Source organism: Plectropomus leopardus, chromosome 9, assembly GCF_026936395.1.
Source record: "Plectropomus leopardus strain MGB_pleo_1.0 chromosome 9, ASM2693639v1, whole genome shotgun sequence".
Classification (NCBI taxonomy): domain Eukaryota; kingdom Metazoa; phylum Chordata; class Actinopteri; order Perciformes; family Serranidae; genus Plectropomus; species Plectropomus leopardus.
Window position 1 is genome coordinate 11,379,888 of NC_142184.1, and position 16,888 is coordinate 11,396,775.

The 16,888-nt window shown below is 40.0% G+C and overlaps 1 protein-coding gene across 5 annotated transcripts in view; it reads right to left on the reverse strand.

Annotated features, from left to right (window-relative positions):
- Window positions 1-4,082: 4,082 nt before the first annotated feature.
- dlgap4a (discs, large (Drosophila) homolog-associated protein 4a) overlaps window positions 4,083-16,888 on the reverse strand; it is a 105,645-nt gene continuing 92,839 nt past the window's right edge. For all 5 annotated transcript variants that reach the window (XM_088081970.1, XM_088081974.1, XM_088081971.1 and 2 more), the window contains 6 exons: window positions 12,205-12,638; window positions 12,001-12,098; window positions 9,317-9,753; window positions 7,558-7,649; window positions 6,933-7,085; window positions 4,083-6,519 (listed from right to left, as the gene is read on the reverse strand). In XM_088081970.1, coding sequence (XP_087938096.1) covers window positions 6,295-6,519; window positions 6,933-7,085; window positions 7,558-7,649; window positions 9,317-9,753; window positions 12,001-12,098; window positions 12,205-12,638 — 1,439 coding nt within the window. In that variant the 3' untranslated portion in view covers window positions 4,083-6,294. The remainder of the gene's footprint in view (window positions 6,520-6,932; window positions 7,086-7,557; window positions 7,650-9,316; window positions 9,754-12,000; window positions 12,099-12,204; window positions 12,639-16,888) is intronic.

Genomic DNA, 16,888 nt, shown 5'->3' on the forward strand with positions numbered 1-16,888 from the left:
AAATTAGTTTGCTATTATGTTAGGGTACAGTTTACTGTTCATGTTTGATTAAGTTTTTATTGTCCCTTATCTCTGTATGGGAGGAAATTGAAAACTAAATAAATATATTGTAAAAAAAAAAAAAAAAAAGTAGCAATACCACACAATAAAAATAATCCATCACAAGTAAAAGTATTGCATGCAATATTTTTTTTACGTACATATGTATTATTAGCAAGTGTTATTGTATAGGCTATATTTTTGGATTATTGTTACTGATTAATTAACACACACACACACACACACACACACACACACACACACACACACACACACACACACACACACCATTCTACTATTTTTTAAGGTGGTGATCATTTTATAACAGTTGTATATATTATTGTATTCTCTTCTATAAGATGATTATGTTTTACATGTAAACTCATAATTTAGAAAGTAACTAGTAACTAAAGCTGTGAGATAAATATAGTGACATGAAAACATTTAGTGAAGTAGCAGTTTTAAGTAGTATTAAATAGACATATGCAAGTTAACAAAAGTTATATTTTCTGATGCTAAAAACATTTTTGTTTGATTGAGTAATATTAAAAAAAAGATTTCAACAATATATTTTGAACTATGTAAATAACTCCTTAACTGACTGATAGCATAAGATGATTTAAACCAATGCCATGATTTTATTTTAAAGGCTGTCTTATTTTGGTCATCTCAGCTTCTCTCCTGCAGGAGGCGCTGTGGCCAGCAGCTGTGACGCAGGGAGATGCGCATGGCTGCATCCCATGGCATGATCGTTAAAGGAGGAGGCCACTAAACTGAAAGAGTTCATGTAATGTTGATTACATGTTTTAAATTCTTCTCAGGTGTATAAAGGGAGTTATCATGTCACAGGGAACTATGAGATTCAAAGGTGTCCCTCTAAACCCACACCTAGAGTGTAAATCTAAACTTTCTTGTTTCTCTCGCCTTTTCTTGTCAAGCACTGCTTTAGAAAGTTGAATTATGCACTCACTCACCCATGAAACCCCTGTTGTAAACTGGTAACAGAATAAAGTTTAACATCTTTTCCCAAATCAAACTACTTCAGTATTTCAATAGTATGTCATTGTTTTGTTGGCTATATCTTATATGGCAATGTCAAAAGGTCATGGACCTACCCTCACTAATATGACAGCATGTAAATAAAATCACCAACTATATCGTCTGCTTTCATACTTTAATTTAGTGTTTCTCCCAAAGGTGTCCATGGTACTAAAGGCTCCACCATTCCTGGAGTAGATGAGGATCAGGATTGTTTGTTATCACCATGACGGATCTGTCTTGGCGAAGTTTGAATGGAGGAGGGTGTGTGAAAAGATGCAGTGCAAAGGTGTGGGTGAGGTAAGCATTATTTGTTTGTCAGCAGTTCTTATGTGCTTATCTTTTTGTCTCAGTCAGGTGTCATTGTTTTTTTCCCTTGTAGACACTATATGGCCAAAAGTATGTGGACACCAGCACATAAAACTCATGTGTGATTGCTGAATGTTTCATTCTATAACCATGAGGACTAATCTGCAGCTCTAACAGACTCCACTCTGCAGGGAAGGCTTTCCTCAACATGTTGGACCCTCACTGCAGGAATTTGCTCCCATTCAGCTAAAAGAGATTTAGTGAAATTGGACACTGATGTAAGGCCTGGTAGGAATTGGTGTTCCAATTATTCTGAAAAGTATTGGATGGGTCTAAAGCCGGGGATCTGCACAAAGGCAAGTTAAGATGTTTCATAGCAAACTGAGAGAAACATTTCTTTATGGACCTTGTCTGTGCACAGAAGCATTGTCATGTTGAAACAGGAGAGGACCTTCACCAAACTGTTGCCACAGATACACACTAAAATATGCAGTTGACGTAAACAGTGTCTTTCAGATGGAGGTGCGGGTACTCCTTGGGGTATTTGGGAGTACTACAGGAGGTATTTGAGACTTAAAAATAATTAAGATTTAAGTTTTTTTTAAAAATTATTTTTAATTCAAAATATCAGTCATGCATAATTCCTAAAATAATTGTAATATACGTATAATACGTTTAATAAGTTAGAAAAAAATGAATGTAAATTTGATTAACCATGTTTGATATTCAATACTCCTATTTTCAGTGCAATCATTAACTGCCAAAAACTGTCAACTGCCACAAAAAAATGTCATGTTAACATTTACATTTGTTTTTAAAAATGTTTTTTGCTTGTCAGGGGGAATTCAGCTGAAAAAATAGTTCAAAGGCGGCACTTTATCGAAACTACTATGCCCGCGTCCTGGTTGTATGTTTCCAAAACAGTCAAGTTACAGTAGCATTTCACATCCATGTCTGTCCAGATTTTGTCCAGCCATGACAGTCAACAATGCTTCAAATTTATACAGATGAATTCTGGACTTATGGAAAAAAACGTGTTTTGACCTTTGACCACCAAATTTTAATCAGATCATTATTGAGTCCAAGTGGATGTTTGTGCCAAATTTGAGAATATTCCCTCCAGGCCTTATTAAAATATTACATTCACAAAAATTAGATGGACACAAGGACACAGTGACTCGACCTTTGATGATCCCTATCGTATCAGTAAATCCTTGAGTCCAGGAGGACAATTGTGCCTAATTTGAGGAAACTCCCTCAAGACCCTCTTGAGATATCATGTTCGCAAGACTGAAATGGAAACAAGGTCACAGAGACCTTGACCTCTAACCTCTGACCACCAATTTTTAATCAGTTGATTGTTGAGTTCAAATGGAAGTTTGTGCCAAATCTGAAGAAATCCCTTTAAGGCATTATCGAGATATCTGGTTCACGAGGATGAGATGGATGCAAGGTCACAGTGGCCTTGACCTTTAACCTTTGAACACTAAAATCTAATTAGTTCATTGTTGAGTTCCAATTGACGTTTGTGCCAAATCTGAAGAAATTCCCTCTAGGCGAACTTGAGATACCTACATATCCACAGATATGGGAAAGACGGACGGAGGGACAACTTAAAGACAAAATGCTTTCAGCCACAACTGTTGCTAGCGTCTGTGGTGTCCACATACTTTCGACCATATAGTACATGTCCATATGTATCGTACATCGCTGTCCTTGTTGAGTATTATTTGCATGACCACGTACTAAGTGGACCAGATGAAAGTGTTTTGCTGACCCTCGTTTTATTTTAAGTTATAAAACACTGAAAACAACTGAGCACAAAAGAAGAGACAAAACTGGCTTTGGGATCACAAGTTTTCTGGACACTAATTTTTCTGTTCCAGATCCAAGAACAACAGTAAATAGAATTGAGGTAATTTGTTTATATATCAGAGGAAAAACATACATGCATTCAAAAAAATTGAGTGGCATTCCTCTTTAATTCTACATCTTATTTCATACAGAAAATATGCCACGTTAACGCGTTGCAATCACAATTTCTGTATTCTCTGAAAAGAAACTAGCCTCACAGTGTCTAACTAACACACCATTAACATTAAACAACCCTTTGTCTGTAAGATATGTGCTTATTTTGTAAAATAATGTTTGTCAGTACAAGAAGATCTGGAACTACATAGTTTTTGCTCGTTTTCTCTCGCTGCGTCATCCACGTAATAATCTGCCTCCAGAGTTGTGGTCACCGTTTGTCCGTTTTGTAGCCCTTTGAAACTCAGGAAGTACTGGTAAACAAACCGTCTGAGGATCCCTGATCAGCTCTCTTAAAGTTCAGTATGTGGGCAAATAAAGGGATCCAGCTCTCACATGATATGAAATAAAGGACTTTCCACCGTTTGTCACAGTTATAAACTCCTACGCACAGTACATACCCTGAATGCCTTACACAGATTGAACAGTTTCAGATCATTTGCAAGACCCATTTAAAGGAGTACTGGAAATTCACTGGCAAGGATCTTTGTATATTTTTATATGTAAGAAGGCCATGCTTTTAGAGATTACACAGTAACAATAAAAAGGTCTAATTCTAATGCGTATTCTGATTTATCTGTGTGTAATATTAACTCAGCAGCTAATATTACCAGTTTATTATGGATGAGTGCGATAAAGAAACGACAGCAAGAATGATGACCAGGACATGTAGCAAAGGGATGTTTAATGATTTCTTTGGACAATGAAATGCACATGTCCATTGTTGATGTAATACAAACAAGAGAATAAGAAAAATCAACAACTTGGTGTCGTGTCAGCATTCCCAGTTCAACGTCATTTCTTGTGTGATGTCAACTAAAAGATTCAAAATGGAGCAGAAGATGTCTGGAGTGTCACGCAAGGACTGACCAGTAGGGGGAGAGCCAGCTCTTACTAAATAAAAAGAAAAAAAACAAAACAAAACTAGTGAGTCAACCTACACGTGTGCTCGAGTATCTGCTATGCCCAGTTCCACCCGTGTACCCTTTGGCACTACTTGTGTTTTCATATGAGAAACGTGGAAAATATTCCAGTCCCACACTCAAAAGCGTCACGAGAGACAGAGACGAGGCATAGCGTTATCTGGAGTGATGCAAACACAAACAAACTTAGCTAAAAATGTGCACACAGACAGCTGATTTCATGGGCAGATTATATTTTTTAAAAAACGGAAATCACTTTAAATAAGTTTCTTCAAGTGACACTGAAATGTTGATGATCGTTGCCGTCTTGGCACAATATTTAGTCCCTCGCAGCACCATTAATTATTTTAATTACACAAATCAAGACAAGAAGACAAGACGTTTAGGTTGACCTCAATATGTGTAAAATGACAGTAAAATTTAAATAAAAAAAAGAAAATGTACCACAGTTCATTCTCAACAAAACATGGGTGGGAGTTCAAGCTGCTAGAAAGGGCAACGACTGCCGATTTTAGCAGTCAAATTAAACCTTTACTTCACTGCACCAAACCCTAATTTTTCTTACTTAGTAGGTTTGGATTTTAAATATTTGTCATTGGCTCTAAGCATTTGGCCAGTTAATTTTTAATAAATAGTCCACCCATAGTGGTTTCCAACTGTTGAGTCTGTTCAACCTGAGATTTTAGTCATTTCAAGGGCAGTCAGTTCATCAAAGACATAAACATTCATCCTTCATGCTAAGAAAGTTTATTGGAAATGTTAATAATTTAAGACTGGGTACCTTCTGCATTGCTCGCTCTTACTTTATTATTGCTGTTCTACTTCCTTTCCAGTGGCACATAAACCCCCACCCTATCGCACGTCGTCTGGTTGAATGGGAATGCCATTATCGAGTGGTGAATGTCTTGGTCCCCTACATCACGTGAGGATGCAGTGAATGATTAGGCAAACGAAGGTGAGCAAACTTGATCCGAGGTGAATGGAAAAGTGCAGTGATCAAGTCGAACATGAGCTGTAAATGCATACGATTTCATACATTCCTCTGTAGCTCACTGGCAGGACAGTCATTCCTCACATCCCTTCACAAAAAAAAAAAGAAAAAACTAAAACGTAAGACTTTAACGATGGGTATTCACAGACACAGACTGCGTAGTGTGCGTTTGTGAAAAAAGGAGAGAGAGAGGTGGAGTGAATGATTGCATCAAGTGCTAATATATCATGACAGTACATGTACTCGATCTATAAAAAACTACCTTGGTACTGAACACTGACCTCTTTCTAACAAATAATCTGGTATACAACATTTACAAAATGAACATTGTAATAGTGTGATATTTATAATATATATGCTACTGCCTTCCTCTGGTTCTCTCTGCATTTTAAACCTCTGAGTAACACCATCTCATGACGCGGACACGGTAAAGCGTGCACGCCACACCCGACGAGTGGCAGCCTAATACAAATAGAGAACAGGAAGACTCTGTGGACAGTGAGTACACCTGCATGTGTGTCCTGAGTGTGTGTGGATGGTAGCTCAGCTCGTAAACCAGGCAGCCACAACTTGCCGGTAGACTCAGCAGTGAAGGGAGTTTTTAAGAGAGTAAACTTCTGGGATACCAAGATTCTTCAGCTCACAAGGTACAGGATGTCCTTATCCAAGATACTTGCACATTTAAGACAGTCCTGATATACTTTAGGAGATAATAATTATTATAATAACAATAATAACAATAGTATTAAACATCTGTCAAGGTTATTTTTGTCCCATGGCAGCAGGGTGGTGATCTGCATTATTCTGTGATCCCTGCGTTTCATCAGCTGTGCTGCTCGGAGGGATCGGACCTCTGTGCATCCGTTGTACATCTGTGTGTTCGTCTCAGTTCTGTCTGTGTGTTTTGCGTCAATGAATGTCTGAAGTGAGTCTGGGTTTTGCTCGATGATCGGTGCTGGTTCACTTTCAGAGGCGGGTTTGGGCCTCGGGGACGTAGATTTCGATGCTGTCAGCACTTTCCGTGGCGGAGTTCTGTCGTACTGATGCTGCGCGTTTCGCTGCCATCAAACGTTTCCTGGCTTCTTGCCGCTGTTTGTCCACGGCAGAGTCCACGCTTCTGTCCTTGCCCGCTGACAGTTTGGGTTTAGTCGGCTTCTTTGGCACAGATGATGGAAGCTGCTTGTTTTCATCCTGAAGAAAAGAGATGAATTACAGTGTGGTACAAGCTGAAAACACAATCTCCACTGCCGTTGATGTATTTAGAAGTACAACTTAACGGTTTTCATCTGATGATCACTTTCTATATTAATCGATTAATCACTTTAATTATGAAAAATATCAAAAACTGTCATTATCCTTCTTAATATAGATTGTTTCATTGGACCAAAAGTCCATAAACCCCAAAGACACTTTACTTGCAATAATCTAAACAGAAAATCAACACACTCTCACTTCTGAAACCAGTGAATGTTTGGCATTGATTAACTGTTGCAGATTGACATTTAATGGACAACGAATTGATTACTTAAAACAGCTCTACTTACTGTACTTCTCTACTCTAAAAAACTTCAGTATAACGAGAACTATCTGGCACCAAACTTCACCTTCTTCGCTGATTTCTCAGGAAGTTGCCAGTTGTTGGCTTTCAGTTGGTAAAGCTCATCGAACTTCATGCTGATGTCCTCTATTGAGAGCTGTAGCAGATCCCAGAACCCTGCGAGGTCCTGCGCTGTTGGTCGTGGGTTAGCGTTTACGTTCTAGTAGAGGAAAACGAAGACAGTGGAGTGAAGTGATAGATGAAAGATTTTGGTCGAATCAGAGGGAATCAAATCACAATTTCTGGTCAGACCCTCTTCGAGCAAATTAATGACGGGAACATTTGACACCAATCGACTTTCAGAAATGATTAAATTTCAACACTATTGGACCTGTAACAGAGAAAATCTGGCAGGGAGGAACAGCAGGACATAAAGTCAAGTGAGACAATTGAAGAAAAATCAATCTGAATGAATCTGACTGGATACATCCTCAAGGATTTCATATTTCTGCCTAAAAAGATCATTTCCTCTCTAAATGTAATGAATGGAGAGACTTCTGTATGTCAGTGTGTGTGGGACGAATGATTCTGGCAGGAGACAGATGAAAGATAACTGGGTCAGGAGGAGTTTGAGAGACTAACAGGGTAGCGCATCGAGAGAGAGATTAATAGGATGTAATGAAACTACTCACCAAGTTCTCGTTACAGAGCCCTCTGAACTGCTCGAACTTCTGTGTTATAAGGAGTTGAGCGCTGCCAACTGCACTGCGGATCGTCCCCAACACTGCAAAAGAGAAGAAAATCATAAATCTCCGACAAGATGTGGCAAGATAGAAACACGTCGAGCTTGAGAAAAGAAACACAACATGACAAAAACGATGTAAAAAGGCAGATATAGAGACAACACATAAAAGGAGCGCTGCATTAAGACATATAAGTGAGCAACTATGTATATTATTCCTGTTGTCTCATGATAAAATATTTATCTTTACATTTACAAATTAACATTCTGTGACAGTAAATGATTTCCTCGGAAGTTATATATTAACTCAATCTTGAAGAGGATAACAAATTACTCTTTATTCAGCTATTTTCCGCCTCTAATATTTGCATGTAAATGGAAATTCATAATTCAGGTCCACAGAGAGCAGAAGGGATGATCATCTGACGGAGCCTCTACATCTACGCTGCTCCTTGCTCATTCATATTTAAGACACTGCAGAGATGGATCTGCCTAAAAGCCTGAGTGGTATTCTGGGATATGAAAAACTGAAATGACTCTGCGGTTGCTCCGTCACAGCTGAAACAAAGTGTACTCTCCCTCCAATGAGCAGCGTTACTGGGAGTCGATGGCAGTAATGACTGTGGAGTGCTTTGTCTCATTGTCCTGTTAATGTGGACGAGACTTGACCTAGTCTCCTGTCTGTGGACTAACGGGGACGTCAATTAAATTCTTCATGTTACTGACTTGACCAGCCATTAACTTTACATTTCTTATTACTTTTATGTTGTGTTTTTATTTTCCATCTTCCCTTTGTCTGACTTTACATCTGAAATCATTATACAGCTCATTTTGGTAGTAACAGAGCAGTTTCAGGGGTACCACCACCGCCCCTCTCTAACCTGGAGTATAGCAGACCCTGATATGCACGTAGCCCGGTGACAACAACATGGACTGCATTCAGATTTCTAACGTGGCCAAAAGAGCTGCATATGCTTCACGTGCGTGAGTCTTAGGTCTAGACATGAGTAGGGCTAGCATGATATCGGATTTTCACTACATGAATATTGTGACCAAAAAACAGTTCACAGTAATTATTATTGTGATATTTATAGAACATTTACAAAATCATCTTATGTTTATTGTGCATTTTGTCTCTTTTTTTGGAAAATGAATTGTGCTAAAAAGTTAAAGTGTAGGGAAGCAGAAATAGTCTGTAACCATAAGTGTATAAAATTATACAAAAAGAGCAAATTCAATAAATAGACACTGAAAAAGGCAACCAGACAGCGTTAAGGGAAGGAGACGAAGTGAAATGTAAAGAGACAGAGGTGCTGGATTATCTACATGATATTATCGTGTGTGTATTTCATTCTAAAATCACTGTTATTGTCTGCACTGGTATGTTAACACAATCCTAGGCATGAGTATGTAAGTACTTGATTTGGACATTAGTATTAGTACAATAAACAGAGTAATCACTGGCCAACCTGAACATAAATTAATTAAATTTTAAATTGCACTTGTTTTTGTTGATTTTTTTAGAGTAATTAAGTACTTTGTAATAATATAATGCTATCACTTGAATATGGAACTTACTTAAAATGCCAATCCTAATAAGAGTGCATAAAAAGTGTCTGAAATATTAACTGAATTTTATCTGGATACACAACTCTTGAAATGACAGCTTGGGCTTTAATGTTTTGCTGTCATAAAATGCTGCCTCTTACCGTCCTCTGACAGCTTGTTGTCTTTGGTCTCCTGCTCCATTTGTTGACACCAGCCCTCCATGCGCCCCGTTTCTGCCTGCAGCAGCTTCAGAAACCAGTTACCGTCCCGGAGGCAAGCCGGCGTGCTGGGCTGTACAGCATCTCCTTGGGCGCTGCAGTTCGCGTTTTCCAGGCTGGGATCTGGCGGTGGCAGCGAGGACGGGTCTAAAGCCGGATCCAGAGACTCCGGGGGCGAGGTTGCTATCCTCGATGGGGCTGAGGTGTGTTTAAGGGGCTGCTGTTCCATGGCTTTGTCCTGTCTGTTGGGTGCGGTGGCATTCACTGTTTGACTGTTGGTGCAGTTGGCTGTGTTGTTTTCTGTGGGTGCGGCATCCTGGGGCTCCTGAGGCTCGGTCTCTGTATTTTGTCTGGAGGCCATGCTGCTGTCCCGGCTGAGACTGCAGAGACATGCATAAACATCAGCTTCTGACAGACAGTTAAATAAATGAGACAATGAAGTGATGTGTTGAACATGGTCCACAGTAACAGTTTGGGGTCAGTGAGCATAACTGACAGGCCGTCACGGCAGCTGGTGGTGCAGTATCATCTATCGCAAAGGACCACAAAGAGTCAGAAAAGACACAGTATCGAGGACAGGAAGCCGGGAGTGAATGAGGAACAAATCAGGTATACAAGATAAAAGCTTAGATGACTGCTGCTTCAGAGATAATGAGCAGGACAAAAAGAAGCAGGCTGTCAAACAAAATGTGATTAAAGGAAATTACAGTGCACCGGAAAAATTTAAATGCCGCTTTTCTCACTATGTTCAGCTCACTCAAGTCAAAACAAGAGTAAAAGGACATCAATCAGAGCCCTGGACTGCTGTGCTGCTGCCAGGCTGACTGCTGAATGACCCCAGCAACAGTCTGCTGCACAGACTGCAGATTCACCAGCCACACAAGTGACAGAGTGACAGTGAGTGCAGTTACAGAGGGAAAAGCCTGAGGAGCTACAGCAGACAGGAGGTCAGGGCCTGTGTAAGATAGTGGAAATCATTGTCACAATAATAAAAAGTAATAATAAGTAGAGCTTTCTTAAATAAATAAATGTAAGGATGCCTGATGATGTTTTTTTTGCCAACGCTACAGACTGTCTGTGAGTGACATCAGCTGACAGCATTATTTTTTTGTTCTGATGCAGCTGTTTGTATAGCAGTATTCTTGGTCTGTTTGACTGCTTTGTAGTGTCGTGGGATCTCCACCAGGTGGCAGTGTAAGCTGAATATAAATGCTGTGTTACTGTACAACAGTCATGTCCAAAGTTCAGTGGCGGGCCAATCATGGCCCTCAGACTTATTTCAAACGGCCTTTGGCTCATCTTTCAAAATTTACCACGTGATTAACAAAATATTGGTTAATCAAGAAAGATCGCTTTGCATTTATTTTTATTCACCTGACGATTGCAAGATAATCATACAGCTTGAAGACATGCACCAAGTATGAACTGCAAAACTAATGTGTTTTCATAAACAGATGGTAAACAGGCAAACTAACGGTTACCTAACAGCAGGTAGCAGACACGGCCACAGCGAAGACACATAAAGTCAACAGTGAGGGCTGCTGCTGAGGAGCGGTGGAAAGTTGAATACTTTTCACTTAAAGATAAAATAGCTGTGGTTGTGTCATTTGTAAGTGATTTTTTTAATAACCCATTTGATGCGAGATGGAGGTATTTTCATATGATCTAATCTGGCCCCTGTTAAAAAAAGCTTAGATACCCATTCTGCATAGTGTATAATATGCAGAAGAGCACCACAACAAGTCCATCATGTTGATTTCTTTTTCTGTAAACAACTTTCTTTTGCTGTTCAATCATTAGAGAAGTACAAAAAAACTCCCTACTTGTTGCAGCAATGCAACAAGTAGCCTTTAGTAAGTGCAGAAGGACAACTAAAATATGCAGCGTAATCTCTCTCCCTCTCCTCCTCACGCAGTCAATGGTGTGTGGACGTGTGGACGTGGAGCAGGCAGGAGGACGCTGCCCGCAGGAGTGAGAGATCAGTTGTAGTGAAGTATTTTAAAAAAACGGAGTACCTAAGGAGTATCTATAAATAAATAAAGCACGTGGCAAAGCTGGCTGGTAGTCGCTGCTAATCCTCCAACCCCTCACCCACACAGCACCAACCCCACCGCCCTCTGGATCAAGCAGAAAGCATTAATCCTGACTGCATATTTTTATGAATACTGGCTATTGATGGGTTGAAAAAAGGATCCTTACACACACTTTGCGTTGGTGCAAAGCTTTCAAAAAACTTTTATGAGGAAAAAAGGTAACACCTGCACAATTACTCCGTGCCAGACAAGTAGTCTTATTAAAGACGTTTCCATCCCACTTCGTCAGGTCAATTAAAAAATAAAAAATAAAATAATAATAATAACAATAATAAATGAAATAAAAAATGTTTTCACATAGTTTGAAATTTTACAATGGAATATAAAAAATAAATTAATAAAATCCTATTTTCTATGTTCATTTAAGACTTTTGAATGATTGATTGAAGACATTTTAATACCTATTAAGGCCTTATTTTTTTTTAAATTAATTAATTCAATGCCTTTAAGACTTATTAAGGATCTGCTGGAACCATGTTCATTCTGTCCGAAACGAAACATTAACCGTGCCATCAGATGTGTGTGTGAACTTACGGCCTGCCGTTCTCCACTTGAACTCCAATTGACTGGAACTTGAGGGGTGCAGTCAGGGATAGTGGTTCTTCTCTTAGGACTGGCAGAATGCAATCCACCTGAGAAATCATGGACAGACAGAAAACCAGTCAAATACAGCTGTGATTGTGGCTTCAGTCTCCTCCCATTATGGCGATCACAAATTAAAAATCTGACAGCTCTTACCTGGATTCCGATAGAGGACAGTTTCCTCTTGTTTGCAGTCGGGGGCTGCTCTAGGGTGATACCAACACTCAGGGTGTCATTTTGGGGCTGGGTAGATGTAGAAGTGGTGGTAGTGGTGACGGTGGTGATGGTGGTGGGAGGGAGTTCACGAGGGGCCGGAACGGGATGTGCAGAGCCTGCAGCGGGTGCAGGTGCTGCAGCAGGGACAGGGACTGGTGGAGGTCGGGTCCCCTTAGCCAGACTGCCCGTGCGGATGCTACAGAGACTGTCGGAGGAGTTGCTGCGTCCTGACTGGCTGTTTGCCTCGCTGCCGCGGTCCTGCTGGTCAAGGTATACGTCTTGGGCCGACTCTGTGCTGCTCTGCACCGTCACTGAGATGAGGGGCTTGGATGTGGTGCGGGGTGGGACTGGAGGAGGAGCCTTCCTATTGCTGACTGTTGACAGAAGGAGACAAAAAAAAAAGAAAACAGAAAGATCAGAGCAAGAAATCTGCTCTTTGTCACATTCGACTTCAGAAAGAAAGCAAAAATAAAATAAAACTGCGCACTAGACATAATCCAGCTGGGGCCTATAAAATGCCAAAACACAAAACCATAAACATGGTCTATCTGAAAAGCAAACGTGCACTTTGCCCTTATTGCTGCCTCCATCAGACTGCACTTAAGCTGCCTCTATGTTTCCTGCAAACCTGCTGCTGGTTCTGCTCCGCTGACGTCAGTCTGTCTCTGGGGACTGTCCTTCACAGTCCCTTTGCTCTGGGGACTGTCAGACAAGACAGCTCTGCTTTCTCTGATCCGGGCTCTTTACAACCAAACAGTTCCAGGAGCCATTGAACCACAGGAACTAAAAAAAAAGTCCATTTTGCCCTTTCCTGTTTGCATTTCCAACACATGTGAAGAACCATTAAGACCAGACAAACAACAGCACATAGCTATCCTGTTATTTTTACTGCTGTTGCGTGTTTTGTGGGTTTATCTGAATCAGAATTAAAACATCACATTTCAACACAGCATTTAATCAACAAACAGAAACAAGCAGCCGTGCTCGTGCTGATCTTCGTCTTCATCACCACGCTCCATTTCCATTACCATTACTGTAGTATTTTGGGGCAAGACTCAGTCTATAGCTTGCCAAACTGTACTGCTCGATGTGCACAGTTACAGTAATTTGATAAATGCAATTTGACACTGGGCTTCTAGGCTGATAATTAGAAATCATCAAAGTTCAGTGAGCAGCCATAAGTAGAAGTTATAAATGGATGAAAAGGAGATTTTAAACTCCGTAATGCTCGTCTCCAAAGTACACAATCTGCTGAGTGCTTGATTGGTTATTTATCTTTATCTGTTTACATCTGTTCACTTTGTTTTCATCACTCCTCGTTTTCTTGTTCACTCTCTCACTTTCTCTCATGCGCTATCAACTTGTTTACTTGTGTTTGACCAATCAGCAACAATCAGCCCTGTAAACTCTGCTTTCCTATGTGGTACTACAACAAATGACAACAAAATTTAACCACAAGATATAATTATGTAATGTATCCTCCCCAGTGAAATACCCCACCACTGAACTTACAAGGACTGCATTCATAATAGGAGGTAACAGATATATTTATAATCATGCATCAAATGACATTTATTCATTTAATATATTAGTTTAGAAATGAGGACATTTTAAATGTGTCACAATATTATTTGTGCGGACTTAAAAGACTTTAAATCTACCTTATACCTTTCCTGTACAGTACTATTCAGTGAAACTACTTACAATTTTAGGCGCAGGTCTTAGGAGCATTTTGAGCAGCTTTTCAGCAAACCTAATAAGGAAACATTTTTTAAATCCTACTTGGACTTCTTTGGTATCTTCACAACAAGACTCAACAGGACTTAATTACTAAATAATTATCCTTTTTGGAAGCTTTCAGTAGCAGTATTATAAGAGAACGAAAAGACTTCAAAGTCCTAGTGCCGTGTGTCTCAGTGAGGACTGCTGGTCTGCTCTGTCTTTTCTGTCTGAGCTGTCAGTATCTTCTTGCACTGTGACGATATCAGTTAGAAAATTGGTTTTTACTGCACGATAAAATGGACGTGTGGCGTAAGAGCGTGTGAAAAGTGTTATTTGTATAAGTCTCGCTGTGGATCTCTGAGAGTTGGCAGCCCCTCACAACATATTCTGTTTACCAGGTTATGTTCACATGTGCATGCAGAGATTAGAATTACATACACAACTCAATTTGTAGAAGCTTTATGGTGTATATTCTTGTGGTATTTTAAACTGCTTATACTAAGTTTCAACTCACTGTGTAGTTGTTTGACCAGCAGCTTTACTGTTTTGGTTCACTGTTACCACTCTGTAGGCAATTGTTTAAAAAAAAAACCCTCTAAAAACCCACCTTAAAGGACCTGCTCGCCTCCGAACAGCAGACAAACATAGTTAACAACAACAAAGTGGAGCATTTAGCAGCTAAATAGTCAGATACTTCCCTCAGGAGTTAGTGGAGACTAAATATAGAGATAAAAGAGCCTGAATATTGGACTTGAATTCACCAGGTGGGCAGAAACACAACTCAAAAGAAATGCTCGTATGGTCCGTAAGTGCTGGATGTCAGTAATCTCTAACAATAGCGTTGTTTTACTTAAAATCGCAAGAGTCATCACATGGTAGACTACTTAACGTATGTGTGACATATTGACGCTGACCGACAGATGAACCTTGGATCCACGTTTCTTCAACAGATACTGAAATGAGGCCAAGACCATCTGACTCAGGGACAAGAATGGGGGCGGGTGCCTCTTTTTCTGTCATCAGGCTCACAGCAGGGCTGTGGTGGATGATACAGAGTTAACTACAGCGCAACGGCATGAGTAACTAGGAAAAACCACAGGCTTTCTTCAAGAATTGAGGGGATGTAGAGGCGGTTTTGAGTAGATGCTATTTAAACAGCTGGCTGACTGTCAACATATGACTGAAAGACAAATTCTTTTACCCAATTACAGCCCTCACTGACACACATGATGGATGAAATATTTCCTTAAAATAAGATGACCATGAAAGAAATTCGAGGCTCCCCGTTTTGGATCAATAATGAAAATATAGCGTTCATTCTCTCCGGTAGTGGTTTCAATCTAAATAGCAACCCAACACCCTGTAATTGGGAGGGTGCTGCACTTCCGTCATCAGCCAGTGACTCACCGCACCAGTGAAGCCCTCATTAAATCCCACCAACATACACAAACATGGCTGTGGCATCCACTCCATGAGCCGCTCATGGAGCCCCGGCCTCTCAGAGAGCACATCCAACCAACAACAGCACATTTATTTCCAAAGAATGAGACACTTCTTTCAGTACTCATAGCACAGATGCATGACATTCCCACAGTTAATTACCCTGCTACACCCCGCGTCTCAACACATGCCTCTGTCCCATTTGTTGTGTCTACACGGCTGCACTGCATCCCATACTCTGTCACACACACAGATATAAAGTGGATTATTTCCGTCTTTTTTATGCCAAATACCCACACGTGCGATTCTCACTCAGTTCTACGATAGCATGATTTATGAGAAATGACAACAAATGGGCTAAATGCTGTTTACGACCATCCAGTCGTAGTAAAGTGGACTGTAACTGTGGAGTGTTCGCACCCTAAGCATAAAGTACTCTACTGTATTCTTATCTGTCCGAGTGCAATAAGTGATGTAATGCCTAGCTCCATATCACCTACCTTTGGGCTCAGGGCCAAGAGGTGATTAAGAGCTGGATAAGCTGCCCAGACTCTGGACCTTTGGCGCAGGTAGTGCTAATGGCCTTTAGCTGAACCCTTTATTTTACTTTTTCAGAATCCTACCCACCTTCAATTATCGCACGTTCATTTATCAGCCAATGCGTGACCAATGAACGCATGAATGAGCATCAGCCTAATTTAGAGATGATAAAGATGAATTGCTCAATTATTCACTGCTAACAATTGAACGGATAATTTGCAGACCACAGCTGAGCCTGTGATAGTATACAGGTTTTGTTTAACAGAAACAGATCTGTTAGTTCACATGAAATCTGTTTAATAACAAAAATGGCATGGTAAAAAGTGGTATTTTTCTTAATGACATGTTACACAACCCTCACACAAGCTGAATCAAGTACCTGGGGCCTCATTACAGAATAATAACATATCTGCATGTACACGTTTCAAAGCAGGCTGAGCGGTGATCTGTTTTGCCATGCCTTCCTGACATGTGGTACATCGTGGTATACAGCGTATGACTGTGTAAAAAACAAAACCTCCTATGAAACTATGCAAATCTCACCTTAACAGTCTTTGTTAATCTTCCACTATTTGAACAATCGACAACTCTCGTTTGATCGAAATAAACACACTGAGTTGGATGTGAAAATATGCTGCAAACTGCATTGCTAGGCAACAACTTGAGTCCATGTTGACTTCCTGTCAACACGCAAAACAGTCTAACAGGATATACAAACAGACCAACTTAGAATGTTAATGTAGTTTGAAATAGTTTAAAGCTTAATTTCTATCCAAAGACAAAACAGGAGTCTTTTCCCAAATGTAGCTTGGAAACATGTAACACCAAAAATCCTAAAAGTCACCCTAAACTGAGAAAAGATGAGATTTCAGATTTTGGACATTTAGTCTCCTGTTGTCTCATCTCTTTATTTAACTAATTC